Source organism: Leptopilina heterotoma, unplaced genomic scaffold (assembly GCF_015476425.1).
Source record: "Leptopilina heterotoma isolate Lh14 unplaced genomic scaffold, ASM1547642v1 Lhet_60, whole genome shotgun sequence".
Lineage (NCBI taxonomy): Eukaryota > Metazoa > Arthropoda > Insecta > Hymenoptera > Figitidae > Leptopilina > Leptopilina heterotoma.
Window position 1 is genome coordinate 1,126,058 of NW_025111138.1, and position 17,289 is coordinate 1,143,346.

The following is a 17,289-nucleotide window of genomic DNA, read 5'->3' on the forward strand; positions in this document are numbered from 1 at the left end:
AATTATTTCCAAATTTTATTTAAAATTCTAAAATAATTAAATTTCCGCGATAAATTTTATTATTTATGAAAATAATTTAATTCTTATAAACAAATTTTATCACAATTTTTTGAAACTAATTATTTGCTATCAAAAAAATTTGTTATTAAAATATTTCAAATAATTGATTTCTTACTAAAAATTTTCTTGAAAATTTTATTTTAAATAATTGAATTTCTGAGAAAATTTTATTATTTATGAAAACAATGGAATTTTTACAAAGAATTCTATTTATTTTTTAAATATTTGAATTTCCTGAGGAGAAATTTTAGTATTTGTAAAAATAATTGAATTCTTGCCAAGAATTTTATTAACATTTTTGAAAATAATTTAATTTTTTTGAAACATTTTATTAAAATTTTAAAAAATAATTCAATTATTTCCAAATTTTATTTAAAATTCTAAAATAGTTGAATTTCCGCGATGAATTTTATTATTTATGAAAATACCTAATTTAATTCTTCTAAAGAAATTTTATCAAAATTTTTTAAAACTAATTATTTGCTATCAAAAAAATTTGTTATTAAAATATTTCAAATAATTGATTTATTTCAAAAAATTTTCTTGAAAATTTTATTTTAAATAATTGAATTTCTGAAAAAAATTTATTATTCATGATACCTACTAATAATTGAATTTTTGCGAAGAATATAATTAAATTTTTTTTAAAAATAATTTAATTCTTTTGAGAAGTTTTATTGGAATACTAGATATTGAAAATAATTGAAATTCAGCGAAGAATTTCATTGTTTGTAAAAATAATTGAGTTCTTGCGAAGAAATTTCTTAAACTTTTTGAAAATAATTGAATCGTTTAAAAAAAATTTTTTTAAAATTTTTTTAATTGTTTCTAAGACTTTTATCAATATTTTTTAGAATATTTTTTTTATTGCAACTATTGCCGAATTTAAAGATGTAAATTTAAAGAAGTAAACTTTTGTTGTCACAAATCTAAAAAAAAAGTATCTAAATATTAGCAAATCGTAAAAAAAAAGTTATAAATACTAGCTTTTAGTAGATGAGTACAAAGCCTCTAAAATAAAATTTCTTTTTTCTAAATTTATAAAATCTAAATTATTCAATTTTTTCTTTTATTGATAATTAGTAATTTAATTGAATTAACACGAAACAAAAAAAAATGTTCCTCACCGCTGTCAGATTTGTCCTCCGACGTGCCATTGGTTAATTCTGGCTCCTTTTTCTTCTCGTTCTCTTCCGAATCAACACTGGCGGCCTTCTTCTCTTCCTGATTTTGGTTCTTCTTGTCCTTTGTTTTGCTCTTAGCGGGCGTCGCTGGCTTGGGCTTGGGCTCCTGGCTTGGATCCAGAACAATTTTTCCCACATTCTTCCGATCGTGCATCCTTTGCATGGCCTCAGGAACATCCTCAAGTGCCCAGGTCGAATCAACAACGGGCTTTACTTTACCATCTTTCCATAATTGGAAGACTTGATTGACAGCTTTTCGTACGAATCCGTGACATCCACTTTGGTACATCAAGTGACGCAAATTGAATCCGGAAATTGTCTTGTTCTCGTAGAATAACTTGATGGGTGACACTTTGTCCACTTGCCACCACTGTAATTAAAACAAGATCTTTTTAATTTAAAAAAAACATCATTCTTTTCCGATTCTTTAATCAATTATCAGAAATTGTAATTTCTAATTTTGAAATTGAAATCCTAAAAGCAATTAACTGAAGATATAAGAACCTTCTCGTTTTTTTTTTTATGAGAATGTAAAAATGGAGACGTAAAAAAAGCGTTAATAAATTTTCAAGCAAACGCTCAAAGCGAAATAAAAAATTGCATTTTAAATTAAAATCGAAGTGTTGGATGGTGTCAAAAGAAATAAAATTGCCAAGCAAAATAGGAGAAAAATGGTGCGAATAAATATTTTTTCTTTACCTTTGCTTCTATTATGTGCAATTGTTTCCATAATTCAGAAATATAATAATTAAAAAATTAACTATTTTAAAATATAATTCATAGTAATTCTAATTGACAAAAAAAAGACTTGGCATGAAACTAAACTACAATAAATGGTGAAAAGAAAACGTGCATGTTAGACCTGAAAGTATTTGCTTACGGATCGGGCTGCCGAGAAAATGCTTTTGGTTTCTCCAGTAACAATATTGCTCGATCCGTACAAAATGTATCTTCCCATTGGTTTCAATAGATTGTAACCATGATTACATTCCTGACCGCATAGACAATCCAAAACAATGTCGACGCCCTCGTTGGAAATTCTGGAAAAAAATTATTTATATTTTTATTATTATACAATAATTGATATTGAATCTTATTTAATATTTAATAATCATGCCTCGGATCGATTTTAAAGAGCAAAAAAAGTAGAAAAGTTTATATTTCCCTCCCCTTTAACTGATTTTGAAATATCAAAAAAAATTTTTAAATAATTTTTTTAATTTTTATTTAAAACTTCAATAATTTTGTTAGATAAATATTTAAATACTTATTTATTTTCACACAGAAATTTAGTTTTTGAATTTCAATTTTAAAACTTCTGAAATTTAATTATTTCAAGTTTAAGACTTCTGAAATTAAATTATTTCTCAAAATTACAACTGTGACCTCTTCAAAATTCAATTACATAGTTTCTCTAAATCAATTAGTTTTAGTAATTTTCTGCAAGTTCTTCGAAAATTCAATTATTTAAAAACAAAAATTCAATTTTTTCTCGTAATTGTAGTTGTAACTCATCCAAGTTCTTTTTAATTATTAAGGTAAATTTTATTCAAAAGTGTAATGAAAAATAATGAAAATAATTGATTTTTAAATAATTAGGATAAAATTCTAAAAAATTAATATTTAAAAAAAATTTAGAATAATTTTTTAATGATAAAATATTTTTCAATTATTAAAAAACAAAAAAAAAAGAGGAAAAAGTTCCAAATAATTGATATAAGTAAAAAAATTTCTGAAAATAATTGGATTTTTTAAAAGAATATTTGTAAAAATTAATAATTTATTACCTATACTTTTGGATAATTTTAAATATAAATATAAAAATTCATGATTTCTTCAAAATTTCATTTGATAAGTATTAGAAAGTTATTTTTTTAATTATTAAAAAACAAAAAAAGTTCCAAATAATTTGAAATTTGGATATTTGGTTTGAATTTTGAACTTATTTTGAAATTTTCTTTTATTTTAATAATTTCTTCTACTAAATTTTCACATCTTTGGCGAATTTGTAACTCACTTTCTGACTTCGTTGACATAATCAACCCCACGTTCAATAAGATGATCAATTCCTGTATCCTTAAGATTTTCATGCTTTCCTTTGCTGCAAACTCCAAAGATGGTGACATCCTTTACAGTTTTAGCGAGTTGCACAACAGCTTGGCCCTGTAATCAAAAAAAGAATTCTTTTCAATAAAAGTTCAACTAAATTTTTAATTAATTACGTTTAAAAAAATTGTTTTTTAAATAAATTCTTTTCCCTCCTTAACAATTTTTTCCCATATTTAATTTTTTTTTGCTCCAAAAGACTTTTCTTCAATCTCCAATTACACTTTTCAAAAATCATTGTCAGAATTCTATAATTAAGAAATCGTTACAAAAATATCAACAACAATTTCATTGGAATACTACAATTATTTCCTCTAATGAACAAAGGGATATTTATTCGTGGAAAAAGAAAGAAATACATCGTGAAGAAACCTGATTATCTTGGATAATAAAGACGACGATAATGAGCTGGTGTCGATAAGAGAAAGCCAAGAGGGGGATTATTTCTCCTTATTTGTCATTCTATCAATGTCCATTGAGTCATTGAGCTTACTGATATTTTGATGATTAAAAAAAAAGGGGAGAATTTTTTTTTTCTAAAGAAAAAGACCTTTTTCTCGCGCACATTCCTATAAACATGAAAGATACGCTTTTTCAGGGAAAGAAGAAAGGGTGTGGTCTTTAAGGGAAGGGAAAAAATAGATATATATATATATATATATAAAAAAATCGACACAAGCCGCGTGAGATTTTAAACAGAAGTAGCATTCATTATTTCCGAGAAAAGATCGTTTCTTCTTCCTGTACATTCTGTCTTCATTTCTCTCTCTTTCTTTCTCTTTTTCTCTCTTCTACTCTCCCTTTCGATCTTTTACTCTTTTCTCCCTGCCATTCCTTCCTCATGATCTTTGCGTGGCCCTGCAACTCGACACCCGATACTTCCAAACGAAGAAGAAAAAGAAAACGGCCAACCAAGAATTTTAAACAGTCGCTCTAAATTGTATCTCCTGTACGATGTGTGCACTAAATTCAGTATAGAATGTAAAGAAGTGTGAAACACGAAAATCCCGAAGTATTTAAAATTCATTTTTTTGCTTCAATTCTTCACCAACAATTCGAAAAAAAAATTTCGAATTTACTGGATTCAAAATTAAGAGCCATTTTAATGTAATTTTGACAAATAAAAGTAATTCAAACTTTTTTTAATTCGCTGAAAGTAATTAGAAATTTTTTAATTCTGCAAAAATGACAAATTTTTTCAATTTGACAAGAACAGACTTCGCACTTGATAATTAATATTTTAAAGTAGCTTTAAGACCAAAAAAAGTAGTAAAAATGTAGCTATCGAAAAATTAAATTTTACTACTGAAAAAAATCGTTTTAAGCGATTCACAAAAACCACAAAAAGATTTTGTAATTTATTTCCATAAAAAAATTTTTACTCTTTATTATTCTGACAATAACTTCAATTCTTAATTTTTGCAAAATTCAATTATTTCTTAAATTTTAATTTCAAATTCTTCAAAAATACAATTATATATTTAATAATAATTTTTAAAAGTAAAAGAAATTAAATTCTTTAAAATAAAAATATATTTCAATGAAATATTGACAAAATTTCCAAATAATTGGAAATATAAGTTAATTTCGTTAAATTACTAACTATATCTTCAACAGATTTTAATTAAAATTATTCAAAAGACTAATTTTCTTCATAATTTTTAAATTAATTTAAATTTAAAACTTGAATAATTTTTGATAAATAAATATTTAAATGCTTATTTATTTTTCCACAGGAAACCAAAATATTTTAAATGATTTCAATTGTAAAAACCTTTTTGAAATTTAACTTTTTCTAAAAATTACAATTGTAATTCTTCCAAAATTAAATCATTTTTCTGTTGAAATTTTTACATAAAATTATTTAAAACTTAAATCATTTTTTAAGAAAATAATGGATTGATAATTTTTTGCAATACAAATTTTTATATTATTAATAAACAAAAATAATAATAATAATAATAATAATAATAAGCAATAATAAAATATAAAAAGTTCCAAAGATTTCAATTTAAAAATCTTTTGAATTATTTTATTTTTATTATAAAGTATTTATTTAATATTTATATTTTTTCTAAAAATTCATACTATTAACGCTTTTAATATTCAATTATTTTCTAAAATTTTAATTGAAATTATTTTTAAATCAAATCTTTTTAGAAAGTTCAACAAAAATTCAATTATTTAAATACAAAATAAATAATTATTATTTAATGAATTTCTCGAAAACTGCAATTATTCTTGAAAATTTTATTAAAAATGGTCTTAAGAGAATTCAATTACTTAAAAAAGTTTTGATAAAATTTGTTATAAGAATTAAATTTTAAGAAATATTCAATTATTCAATAAATAAAAATAATTTTAATCCTGAAATGAGTTTTATTATTTATGGAAATAATTGAATTGTTGTAACGAATTTTATTAAATTTTTTTAAAAGAATAAATTGAATTGCAGCGAAGAATTTTATTATTTACTAAAATAATTGAAATCCTGCGAAAAATTTTATTAAAATTTTGAAAATAATTGAATTCTTTCCAGGAATTTAATAAAAATTGTTGTATTGAAAATAATTGATTTTTCTCGACAGATTTTATGAAAATTCTATTTTAAATAATTGAATTCCTGTGGAAATTTAGTATTCATAAAAATAATTGAACGTTTGCGAAGAATTTTATCAAAACTTTTTTTTAAATAATTGCATTTTTTTGGAAAATTTTTCTAAAATAGTTGATATTGAAAATAATTGAATTTCGAAAAGTTTTTGAAAATAATTGAATCATTTCAAAAGAATTTTAATCAAAATTTTCGAGAATAATTTTTTTATTTCGACTATAAGCGAATTTAAAGTACCTAGTGCAAATTCTCAAAAAGAAAGAAATAGCTTTTAGTGTCACAAATCTAAAGGAAAAGTATCCAAGTAGTAGTAAATCGGAAAAAAGTAGTAAATAGAAAATAAATAAATAACAAAAGTAGTTTTAGTAGATAAGTGCAAAGCCTACAAAAATAAAAACATTTTTTCCAATTCGCCAAAAATGAAAACATTTTCTTTAATTCGCGAAAAGTAGTTTTAATTTTTTTTTTTGAATTCAACAAAAATGAAAACATTTTTTTCAATTCGCTAAAAATTAAACTAAAATAGCTTTAATTTTTTTTCATATTTTGCAGGAATGCTAATAATAATCGATGAAAAGGCAGTCGACTGATCCTTTCGTTTTGCAGGCTTCTTCGCCGATTTTGCGATGGTATTTAGAGGATTATAATGGAATATGGTGTTGATTGATGAGTAATTGAATTTTCAAATCGTCAGACAATAGACTATTTGATTCCGGCTTTAGCCAAAAGGACAATAAATTTCCCTCGTATACCCTATAGCGGAAGGAGAGAGAGAATTTCTATAAGTCGTATAGAGCGAAAAGCTGGACGACTGCGCCTGATAAGTGGTCAAAATCCATTCTCATGAAAAGTAAGTCACGTAGATGGAGTGAAAAAGTCGTGGGAAACTTGAGAAAAAGGCAGTAGTGTTGTCTTGATTCGAGAAAAAATGGTTCTCTCACCCAGCAGCATTCGTTCTTCACGCGCACCCTTTTTAACATTTTCTCTGAGCTTTGAACATTCGTTTTTCTTTTTCTTTTTTCTTTTTCCTATTTTTTTTTTTTTTTTTTTTTTTGTCAAGCACGCATTTGACACGTTATAATAATACTTTTCTTTATCTGAACTCAAAGAAACCACTTAACGAGAGAGTTATATATATATATTAAGCTTTCTGCATTGTTCAAGCCACCAGCATAATATTTTTGTCTGTCGTCATTTCCGTTCCAAAATCAGTCTTGAGGAAATAAATTCCTATTAAATATTTTATGAGAGATTTTTACTAAATTAATTCCCTCCAACGAAGATGATTATTCATTTCGGAATGAAGTGAATGAGAAAAAAAGAAGTGGGAGAGATTCTTTAATTCTTCGCAATCATATGTAATAATTTGATGATTAGATTTGATAATGAAGAGAAATTATCGAGGTATTCTTATATTTAAAGTTGGAAATTAATTCTGAAAATTTATTCTTAAATTATACTTGAATGAAATCTCCATAGAATTAGATTTCATTAATAAAACACTTCATTCTTCTTTTTTCTATTTTGACAACCACTAATTATTTAATGTACAATTTTTTTCTGACTGAGGAAACAATTTTTTTGTTCATCAGAGTTGAGACAAGAAATTTGATTTTTTCCCCTGATTTCCAGAAAGAATTTTAATTTCTTTCTTTGAAAAAAATTCAAAAGCAGTTCAATTATTAAAGGAAAGGATAATTTTTTGAAGTAAAAATTTGATTTAAAATTTCTGACCGGCAAAATTGGTAATAGAAAATTTTGAATTTCGAAAAAAGAATAATTTAGATTGTAAATAACTTTATTTACGATAAATTTTATCTACTAGAAAATCCGAAAAACTTCATAGAAATATAATTTTCGAAAAAGAGAAATGAGAGAGAGAAATATTTTCTAATTTTCAAATTTCCATAAAATTAAAATATCTCGCAAAAACATCTCTTACATCATTGTTTCAACAATTTTACTGCATATGATTGCACTTTCAGAATTTCCCCTCTATTCGAAGAATTCTCAGAGAAATCTCAACCATTTCGAGAAATTCCACACATTGTACATTAGAAAAATAAAGAAGTCAATTAATTTTCATGATTTCACAGCCATGAAATTTCAAAGCACGTGGTGAAAGAGACACTTGCATCTGGAAAATTGTTTCCAACACTCGTTACATTCATTCAGAAAGTATTTTTTTCCTCTTTCCTTTTTCGGATTCCCATCTATATAAACGACTATTAGATAAACATATTTAAAAGAGAGTTCGTTTAATGCAAGACTCGAATTGCGAGCGTTAAACGAACTTAAAGTGCCACGTGGTGTAGTTTCAGACGGGCGCGGTCGGTGGTAGGCGGTGGTCGATGATAGAGAGAACACCATTGCAAAATCCAAAGGCAATGGAAAGAGAGAGAGAAGACGAAACTCCGAGAGAAAGAGAGATGGTTGCCTAGCAACCCTCATCCCGATGGCTTTCCCAGCCACCCCCATAGATTTCATCTTCTCAACTTCTGTTCATGGAGTTCACGAGAGAGAGAGAGAGAGAGAAAGAGCGGGTCCAGGGGAAACGGAAGAGGAGGCAAGAGAATCAGAGGGGGTCGCGGGGGGAGGCAGAAGGGGTCGAAGGACAGAGTGTGGCTGGCGATGGTGGCGGCTGCAGCTTCTGCTTCGGGTGTAACCTGTTGAGTCGTATTGATCCTGAACTTTCTTGGACGAAAAGCACGTACATGAGTCGCGCTGTGAAATTCGCAGACTGAATTAAACTTTCAACCCGTTGCTATACTGGACCTTCTCTCATTCGACGTTGAATCCCACATCCGCGTATTTGTTAAAATAAACAAGATTTCATTTTTTTTCTCCTCACTACTCGGAAATCATTTTTTTTTTTTTGCTCTCATTCTATGTCATAACTGAAAAGAAGAAAAGATTTTAGTTTCTCAAAAATATCGTTAAATTGTTTCGTTTCATTGAATAAAATTAATTTAGTCAATAAAATAAAATATCGGTCAGTAAAATAATATTTGTTCAATAAAATAAATTTGTTTCGTAAAATAAAAATTTTCTAAAAGAAAATATTGTTCAGTAAAAAAAAAATCTGTTCAATAAAATGATAAATAAAATATTGTTCAGTAAAATAAAATAATTCTGTTTAGAAAAATAAATTTGTTTCGTAAAATAAAAATTTTCTAAAACAAAATATTGTTCAGTAAAAGAAAATAAATCTGTCCAATAAAATAAATTTTCCCCAAAAAAATTAATTTTCCTCAAAAAATAAATGTTTTCCAAAAAAAAAAATTTGCCCAAAAAAATAAATTTATTCAATAAAATTAATTTGGCCAATAAAATTTTCCTCCAATAAAACAATATTCCATAAAATAGAATAAATTTCGTCTCATTAAATTTTGCCATAAAAATAAATTTATTTCATATTTGAATAATTGCTTCGTAAAATAAAATAAATTCTATTTCATATAAAATAAAATTTATTCCATTAAGTAGTTTCGAAGAAAAAGCAATGAGATAGATAAATAGTAGTAATAATAATAACAATAGTATTTTTAAATTAATGATAATGAATGGAATCGCTGTTGAGATGATTGTTCGAATAAAAAAAAATTATTACAATCTGTTTACTACGCATTGTTTGTAAAAAAAATTTTTTTAATTAGAAACATTTGTCGCGAATAGATAATAATAGAGTACTTGGAAATGATCTTGTGGTTATAAATTATTACTAAAGTATGATAAGAAAGCTTTGAATATTAAGTCTAAGAAAAATCTTTATCTGATATTCCAATTAATCTTCAACATGGCATTCAAGCTTATTATCTCGAATAATGAGATTTAGGTAAATTTTTATTCACATTCGAAAATTGAAAAATACTTCAACATTTTTTCTAATTAACATTTATTATTATTACTTCTATTATTATTATTATTATTATTATTATTATTATTATTATTATTATTATTATTATTATATTTTAATTTTTATCATTTTTATATATTTTATTATTATTATTTATACTATTTTCGTTTCTATTACTACTACTAATTGAAAAAAGAATGAAATGAAAAATGAAAAGACGAGTAAAATTCGAATAAATGAAAATTGATTAAAAATGAAATGAACAAAAATCGATAAACTCTCCATTAATTAACGAAATTATTGAACTTCTCGAATTTCTCGACATTGAAAAAGAGAGAAAAACGTGAGGAGTGAAAATAAATAAATTTTCTAATTTCAATAAAATGATGTGGTGGAAGAAAAATTCGTTTACAGCATTTACTCATGCACTTGCGTTGGCAATGTCCTTTCGACTTTCATTATATTATATTAGTCTTAATTAATAGAATTCACTGCGGGTTGTCGGTACTTCATTTAACATTCCTGCAGCAATGGGTGGTTACTGGTTTACAAGCATTACTGATAATTCTCGCGGCAAACGTATGTACAATTAATAATGGTATGTCGCGTTTCGAAGCGAAGAAAGAGCAAGAGAGAAAGAGAGAGATAAAGGGAGATGTGTACCATCAGTGATTCTTTGTGAACCCAAGGCAGAAATTTAACTTTCGTTTATATAGAGATGCGCGCAGGATTCTAAGACCCAAAGAGAAGAAGATGAAGAGGAAGAAGAAGAAGAAGCGTATGGCTCGTCGTCGTCGTCGTCGTCATCATAAAAGAAGGGCCCTAGTGGCACGTTAACTATAATTAATTACATTCCATCTGGACACTGCCTCAACCTCAAACCAACAACTGTTTAAAGAAAAAAGAATTATCGCAAAAAAAAATATTTCGTTTTCCCATTTCCATTTTATTACTTCATATTTCTCATATTCTATTATTCTAAAATAAAATTCTAAAATAATCTGATAATTTCGAAAATTTTCTTGTTTTTCATTAAATATTAAATTGAAAAATTAGAAAATTGAATAATAAATTTTTCTAAATAATAAATAAATTGAGAAATAATTTACTATATTCATTTAATAATGAGGCGCAACGTCCCTTTTTTTCTCTTTAACAAAAAAACAAGTTTATCACTCGGCAATTATTCTTCTCGTTATATCTCCCTAAATACAAAAATTCACAAATAAAATCATTTCAAGAAAAAATTTATACTTTCAGTTTTTCTTGAGATTTTATTGCGATTTTGAATCTATTCAGACTTTATTGAGATTTTTACTTTATTGGAACTTTATTAAGATTTTTATTTTATCGAGTATTGAGATTTTCATTTTATTGAGACTTTAAGATTTTTATTTTGTTGAGTATTGAGAGCTTGATTTTGAGATTTTTATTTTTATTGAGACTAAGATTTTTATTTTATTGAATATTGAGAGCTTGATTTTGAAATTTTAATTTTATTGATAATTTAAGATTTTTATTTTGTTGAGTATTGAGATTTTTATTTCGTCGAGTACTGAAATTTTTATTTCGTTGAGTACTGAAATTTTTATTTTGTTGAGTATTGAGATTTTTATTCCGTCGAGTACTGAAATTTTTATTTCGTTGAGTACTGAACTTTTTATTACGTTGAGTACTGAACTTTTTATTTTCTTCAGTATTGAGAATTTTATTCTGTTCAATATCGAGATTATTATTTTCAGATAGCAAACTTTAATTGAAGTTAAAACAAAAATTTTTGTTATAAATTTTCCAAATGACAACTCCCTTCAAGTTTGAGAGACGCAGTGCTAACTGAATAATCGATAATATCCGCATTCCATCGAATTGTTTACGTGAATTCCTGATCCCTTCTTCAATTTCCCCTCTCGAAGTTGAGTCCCTATTTAAAGCTGTTTGTATTACTACGACTACTTCTCTTCTTTTTTTTTCTTAAATATTACAGTTTTAAGAGGCGGCAATTAGTCGAAGAAGAGGCAGCGCATTTCCGTGAGATTGCGACCTGATATGAAAAGAGAGAAACGACTCTTGTTGAGGAGAAAAAAAAAGAGAGAAAAATGAATAGACGTTACGCCTCATTCCAATGCTGAAACGCCTTGACCCATCATGTACGTTTACAATTTCATATTTTACCTGTATTTATATGTAGAAAATCACAGGTGAATGCACGATCAATTTGATGCCAAGATAAATTGTTGCAGTGAAATATTATGAGTATTTTTTTACTATTTCTTTTTCAATTATTTTTTGATTAGTATTATTTTTATTGCTAATTTTTACTATTATTTTCTTATTTTATTATTATTTACCTCTATTACTTTTTATTTCTATTGTTATTTAATTTCAATCATTTTTGTTTAAAAAATTTTTATTTGTTTAAAAATTTTTGTTTTGATTTTTTTTTATTTTCATTATTTTTTATTTCAATTGATTTTTATTTTCAATATTTTTTTAAATAAAAAATAATGAAAATAGAAAATAATAGAAAAGAAAAATATTGAAAAGAAACATATAATAGAAATAAAAAATATTAAAAAATTAAAAATATTGAAAAATAAAAGATATTGAAAAATAAAAAATATTGAAAATAAAAGATAATAGAAACCAAAATGATTAAAAATAAAAATTAATAGAAATGAAAAATAATAGTAGAACATTTTTATATTTTTTTTATTTCTGTTAATTTTTATTTCCTATATTTTTTCTTTCTATTATTTCCTATTATCAATATCTTTTATTTTCATATTATGGTTCATTTCCAATAATTTTTATTACTCAAAATAAAAATACTCCCCACTAATAAATACATTATAGAGAAAGAAAAGAATGAGAAATGCGTCATTTGAGAGAAAAATAATTGGACCGTGATCCTAATTAACCCAAAGAAAGGAGTACTTTCATTGAGAAATGTTTTTTTTTCTTTCTTTCTTTTTTTTATCAAGAAACTTAATTCTAACTCCATTTTTTAACTTGTCCTCAACTTTTCTTATTGCTCCCTTAATCAGAGAAGAATTCTTTCAAAGAGAGCAATAAAGGACTTCTTTTTTTTTAGGGAAAGTTAAGCTCCGGTCTCTTTTATTCGGATAAGAATTATGATGTCCAAAGAAGGGTCAAATGTTCCTTGCTTTAATATCACTAAGCTGAAAATTCCCCTATAGTGCTACTCGACCACAAAATGCAAAATAAACAATAATTTTTATGTCAAACTTATTTTTCTGTATCTTCTATTATCTTGCAACTATTTTTCCTTTTGAAGTTTCATTTATTTTTAAATCATAAGAGATGAACTCTTCTCTCGATTTTATATTTTTTATTTAGAAAACGTAAAAATGTTGTCTATCAAAAATATAATATATTGAGATTTGTGTCAAGTTTTGATTTTTATTTCTTTTTTAACTCAGAATAAAAAAGGGAATTTTTTAAAATAAAAGTTAAAAAAATTAATATACGAGGTAAAATTTTTTTTCGACAGAATTCCGTGGATTTGATAATCGGAAGGATTTCGGACATCCTCGAAATTCTCTTGGAATGAAAGTGAAGGGAAAAGAAGAAAAGGAAAAAAGAAAAAAAATACTTACGACACCGCCTCCAGCACTATGAAGAAGTAAACTTTTGCCAGGCGTGAGGTTTGCCAGCTCAAAAAGTAAAATATAAGCCACCGTGTAGTTCATGGTGATAGCTGCTGCATCCAGATAGCTCATGTCTGCTGGTAAAGCAAAAACGGAAGTCGCCGGTACAGCAACGAGTTCGGCCCATGCTTTGTGGTCTGGCAAAGCGACAACTCTGTCTCCGACCTAAAATAAAAAAATTTACAACATGTAGTGAAAAATTGTCAATATTATAATGTCGAGAGTATCAAAAACCACAGATTCATTTAAATTCACTTGAAAAATTTTTAATCCTTTTTCCCACACTAAAATAGAAAAAGGAAGAAAGAAGAAACGGAAATTATTATTTATTTTTCAAATAAACCCCAAGTTATTAAATTTTTCATAAATAGAAAAAAAAAATTAAATTCTATTTATTTTCTATAAAACTAGAAAAATATTTAAATCGTAAAATTTTTCCCAAATAGAAAGAAATATAAATTCAATAAAATTCAATAAATTTTATTTCCTATACAACCAGAAAAATATTTAATTCGTAAACCCCGAATTATTAAATTTTCCCCATATAGAAAAAAAAATTAAAACAACTTCAATAAATTTTATTTTCAACTAATTAAATATTTCGTGTAAAAAAATATTTTTTCAACAATTAAAACAGAAGAAATTTTCCCCCCTTTATAAATAAACCCCCCAGTGTTATTATTCCATTATTGAATATGCTTTATGAATTTCTAAAAAGGAAGGGTCACATTAAAAGGAGGATAAAATTTTACTTCCGGATCACGAGAGTCATAAATTCCGTTGGTAATCTAAACTTGCGCGTAAAGCTCGTTAAATTAACCCCCATAAGTATTTCAACCCCCCCAAAAATAGGTGAGGTCGTTTACACGTGGTCGACATCTGACCTCGAAAACCTTGGCTTTGACCCTCACACTTTCATTGTGCCTTCACTTTTCCAGTATTAGTCATTTCCTAAACATACAACACATATAATATTATATACACTTACAAAAACCGCTGACTTTAAACCGCATCTGTTATGTGTGTAATGAAAAAAAAGCAACAAAAAAAAATAAAGTAGTAAACAATAAATTATCCTACCCAGAAACTGGATTTACAACACACGGGTGTATTGTGGACCTCTTTCCAAGTGTGTTTTTTCATCCAAGTTTCTCAAGATTAAAAATAATCTCATGTTTTCCGAGTAAACGAGGTTGGCTTGTTTTTAGAGATTTATAGTATTTTCTCAGTTAATGTTGAATTATGGGATTTTAATAATTCCTCTCGCAAGTATTTGTTAAAGAAAAATAAAAAATAATAACTGTTTTAATTTGCCTTTTTTTATGGAAAATAAAAATATTTTTCCCCCAGTTTTTGTTTGAAAGTATATTTTTCTTTTTGGTGAAAATTTTCTATTTTTGGAAAATAATATTTTTATTATCAATTTTTTATTTTTATTATTAACTTTCTTTCCTTCTTTGCTTCTTTTCTTTCTTTCTTTTTTTTCTTTTCTTTTTTTCTTTTTATTATTAACTTTCTATTTTTATTATTATTAATTTTCTACTTTCATTAAATACTATTTTTTTTATTTTCAGAAAATATAATATCCTTCTAGGTATTTCAAAAATAAATTTCCACAAAAAAATATATTTTCCTACAAAATGATGAGTGGAAAATATTTTTATTTTTAAAAAATAATAAAAATATTATTTCCTCTTTATCGAAAAACATTTTTTCCCCTCTTTTTGTTGGAAAATGTATTTTTTTATTAACGGAAATATTTTATTTTTGGAATTTAATTGGACTTTCAATTATATTTTGGAAGAATAAAAATATTGTAACCCTTTTCTTATAGGGGAAGACATTTTCTCTTTTTATGAAAAATATAAATATTTTTCAAACTGTTTGTTGGAGAATAAATTTTTTTATTGGTGGAAGTCTTTTATTTTTGAAAAAATAAAATATTAATATTCCTCTTTTTAGTAGAAAACATTTTTTATTTATTTATTTATAAACGGGACAATTTTTCTTTTTTTTGATGGAAATTATAAATATTTTATCCCTCTTTTTATTGGGAAAATTGTATTCTTTCTTTTTATGGAAAATAAAAATACTTTTCACCCTTTTGTTGGAAAATGTATTTTATTTTCCAAAAATAAAAAGTTTCCACTTAATAAAAAAAATTTACTTTTCAACAAAAAGGGTGGAAAATAATTTTTATTTTTCATAAAAAGAAAAAATTAGTCTTCCCAATGAAAAAAAGATCAAATTATTTTTATTTTTCCAAAATAAAACTCCAAAAATAAAAAAATACAATTTCTAACAAAAAGGGTGGAAAATAATGTTACATTCCATAAAAAGGAAAAAATATCTTCTCGCCATAAAAAGAGGGTTAAAATATTCTTATTTTCGAAAAATAAAAATATTTTACCCCTTTCTTTATTGTGAAAATATTTTTTTTTCTTTTCATGTAAAACAATATTTTCCCCATGCACTCTTTTGGTTCGAAAATATTTTTTTTAAATACTTATTTTTAGAAAAAAAAAAAAAAAAAATGAGTGGAAAAAAAGTTTAATTGAAACTTTCAGTCACGTTATTTATATTTATGACGCAGAGAAAAATCGATATTAAATTAAATAACTTACTTTGAAGTTCTCAACTCCTTCGCCAACTTGCTCTATTTCTCCAGCGCACTCGGAACCCAAGATGAAGGGAGTTTTTGGTGGAGAATCAATGGCTCCTTGTCTTGCCATTAAATCTTGGAAATTCAATCCACTGAAAATAAAAAAGAGAAATTAATAAATCTCGCCTATATGACAATAGTTTCAATCTTAAATTTAATAAACATTTTTGCCTCAATTTACCAAGTGAAAAATATTATTTCTTAATTTACTGTTTTTAAAAAATCAAAATTAGTTTTAATAAAAAAATTAATATTTTTAATTAAATAATAAATTATGTTTAATTAATAATTTTAATTAATTTCCTTAGTTTTCAATAAACAGCAGTTATCAAATAACTCGTTAATATTATTAAAGTAATTAAATGAAGAGTTTCAGAAGAAAAGAATAAAGGGAAAAAAACAATGGGCAAAAAATATTTAGAATTTCACAAAAGAAAATTTTTGTGTCAATGTTTTGAAAGAATGGAAGATTTCAAATTCCTTCCTGTTTAGTTAAGATCTTAAATACTAATCTAAAGCCACAGAAGAAAATCTAGCATCCTGTCGAAAATTTCGAGTATTTTAAGATGTTAAAGATACGGGGATTAGGTGTTATGTTGTCATACTGTTAATGAGATAGAAACTACTCTTAGTATAATCCATGACAAGAACATAAACACTCGAAAAAAAATTATTTTAATTTTTAATTAAATAATTTATTTAATATTTTGATAAAGGAAGTAATTAATTAAATTTCAAATAATTTTTAATTATTTTTAATTATTTAAATATTTCAATAGATTACTTTTACTTTCATTTTTTAATTGCTTAATTAATTTAATTAATTTTAAATAATTCAATTTTATTTTTAAAAATTAAATTAAAAATAATAAATTAATTAAATTAGTTAAAGAATTCAATATTTAATTTTACACAAATAGTTACTATCAAAATTTGTCTCTGCTATCAACATTATCCAAATAATAACAAATAAATAAACATAAGAATGTTAATCTATTTAATTACTTTTTTTTGCTATTTATTTATTTAAGTATTAAAAAATTATTCAGTTGAATTTTTTTGGGCGGTTTTTAATTCGAAAAATCAATTTTTTTCCTTAAATACAAAAATCACTTGGAATTTTTTTTTAATTAGAATAC

General features: G+C 25.0%; 1 protein-coding gene across 2 annotated transcripts in view; it reads right to left on the reverse strand.

Moving 5' to 3' along the window:
* LOC122509552 (synaptic vesicle membrane protein VAT-1 homolog-like) overlaps positions 1-17,289 on the reverse strand; it is a 58,098-nt gene that overhangs the window by 4,132 nt on the left and 36,677 nt on the right. The window contains exons 3-7 of one of the 2 annotated variants that reach the window (XM_043623718.1): positions 16,113-16,242; positions 13,438-13,653; positions 3,262-3,407; positions 2,107-2,284; positions 1,188-1,614 (exon numbers count right to left, since the gene is read on the reverse strand). In XM_043623718.1, the coding sequence (XP_043479653.1) occupies positions 1,188-1,614; positions 2,107-2,284; positions 3,262-3,407; positions 13,438-13,653; positions 16,113-16,242 (1,097 nt within the window). The remainder of the gene's footprint in view (positions 1-1,187; positions 1,615-2,106; positions 2,285-3,261; positions 3,408-13,437; positions 13,654-16,112; positions 16,243-17,289) is intronic. The other variant, XM_043623719.1, reaches the window with a different exon arrangement.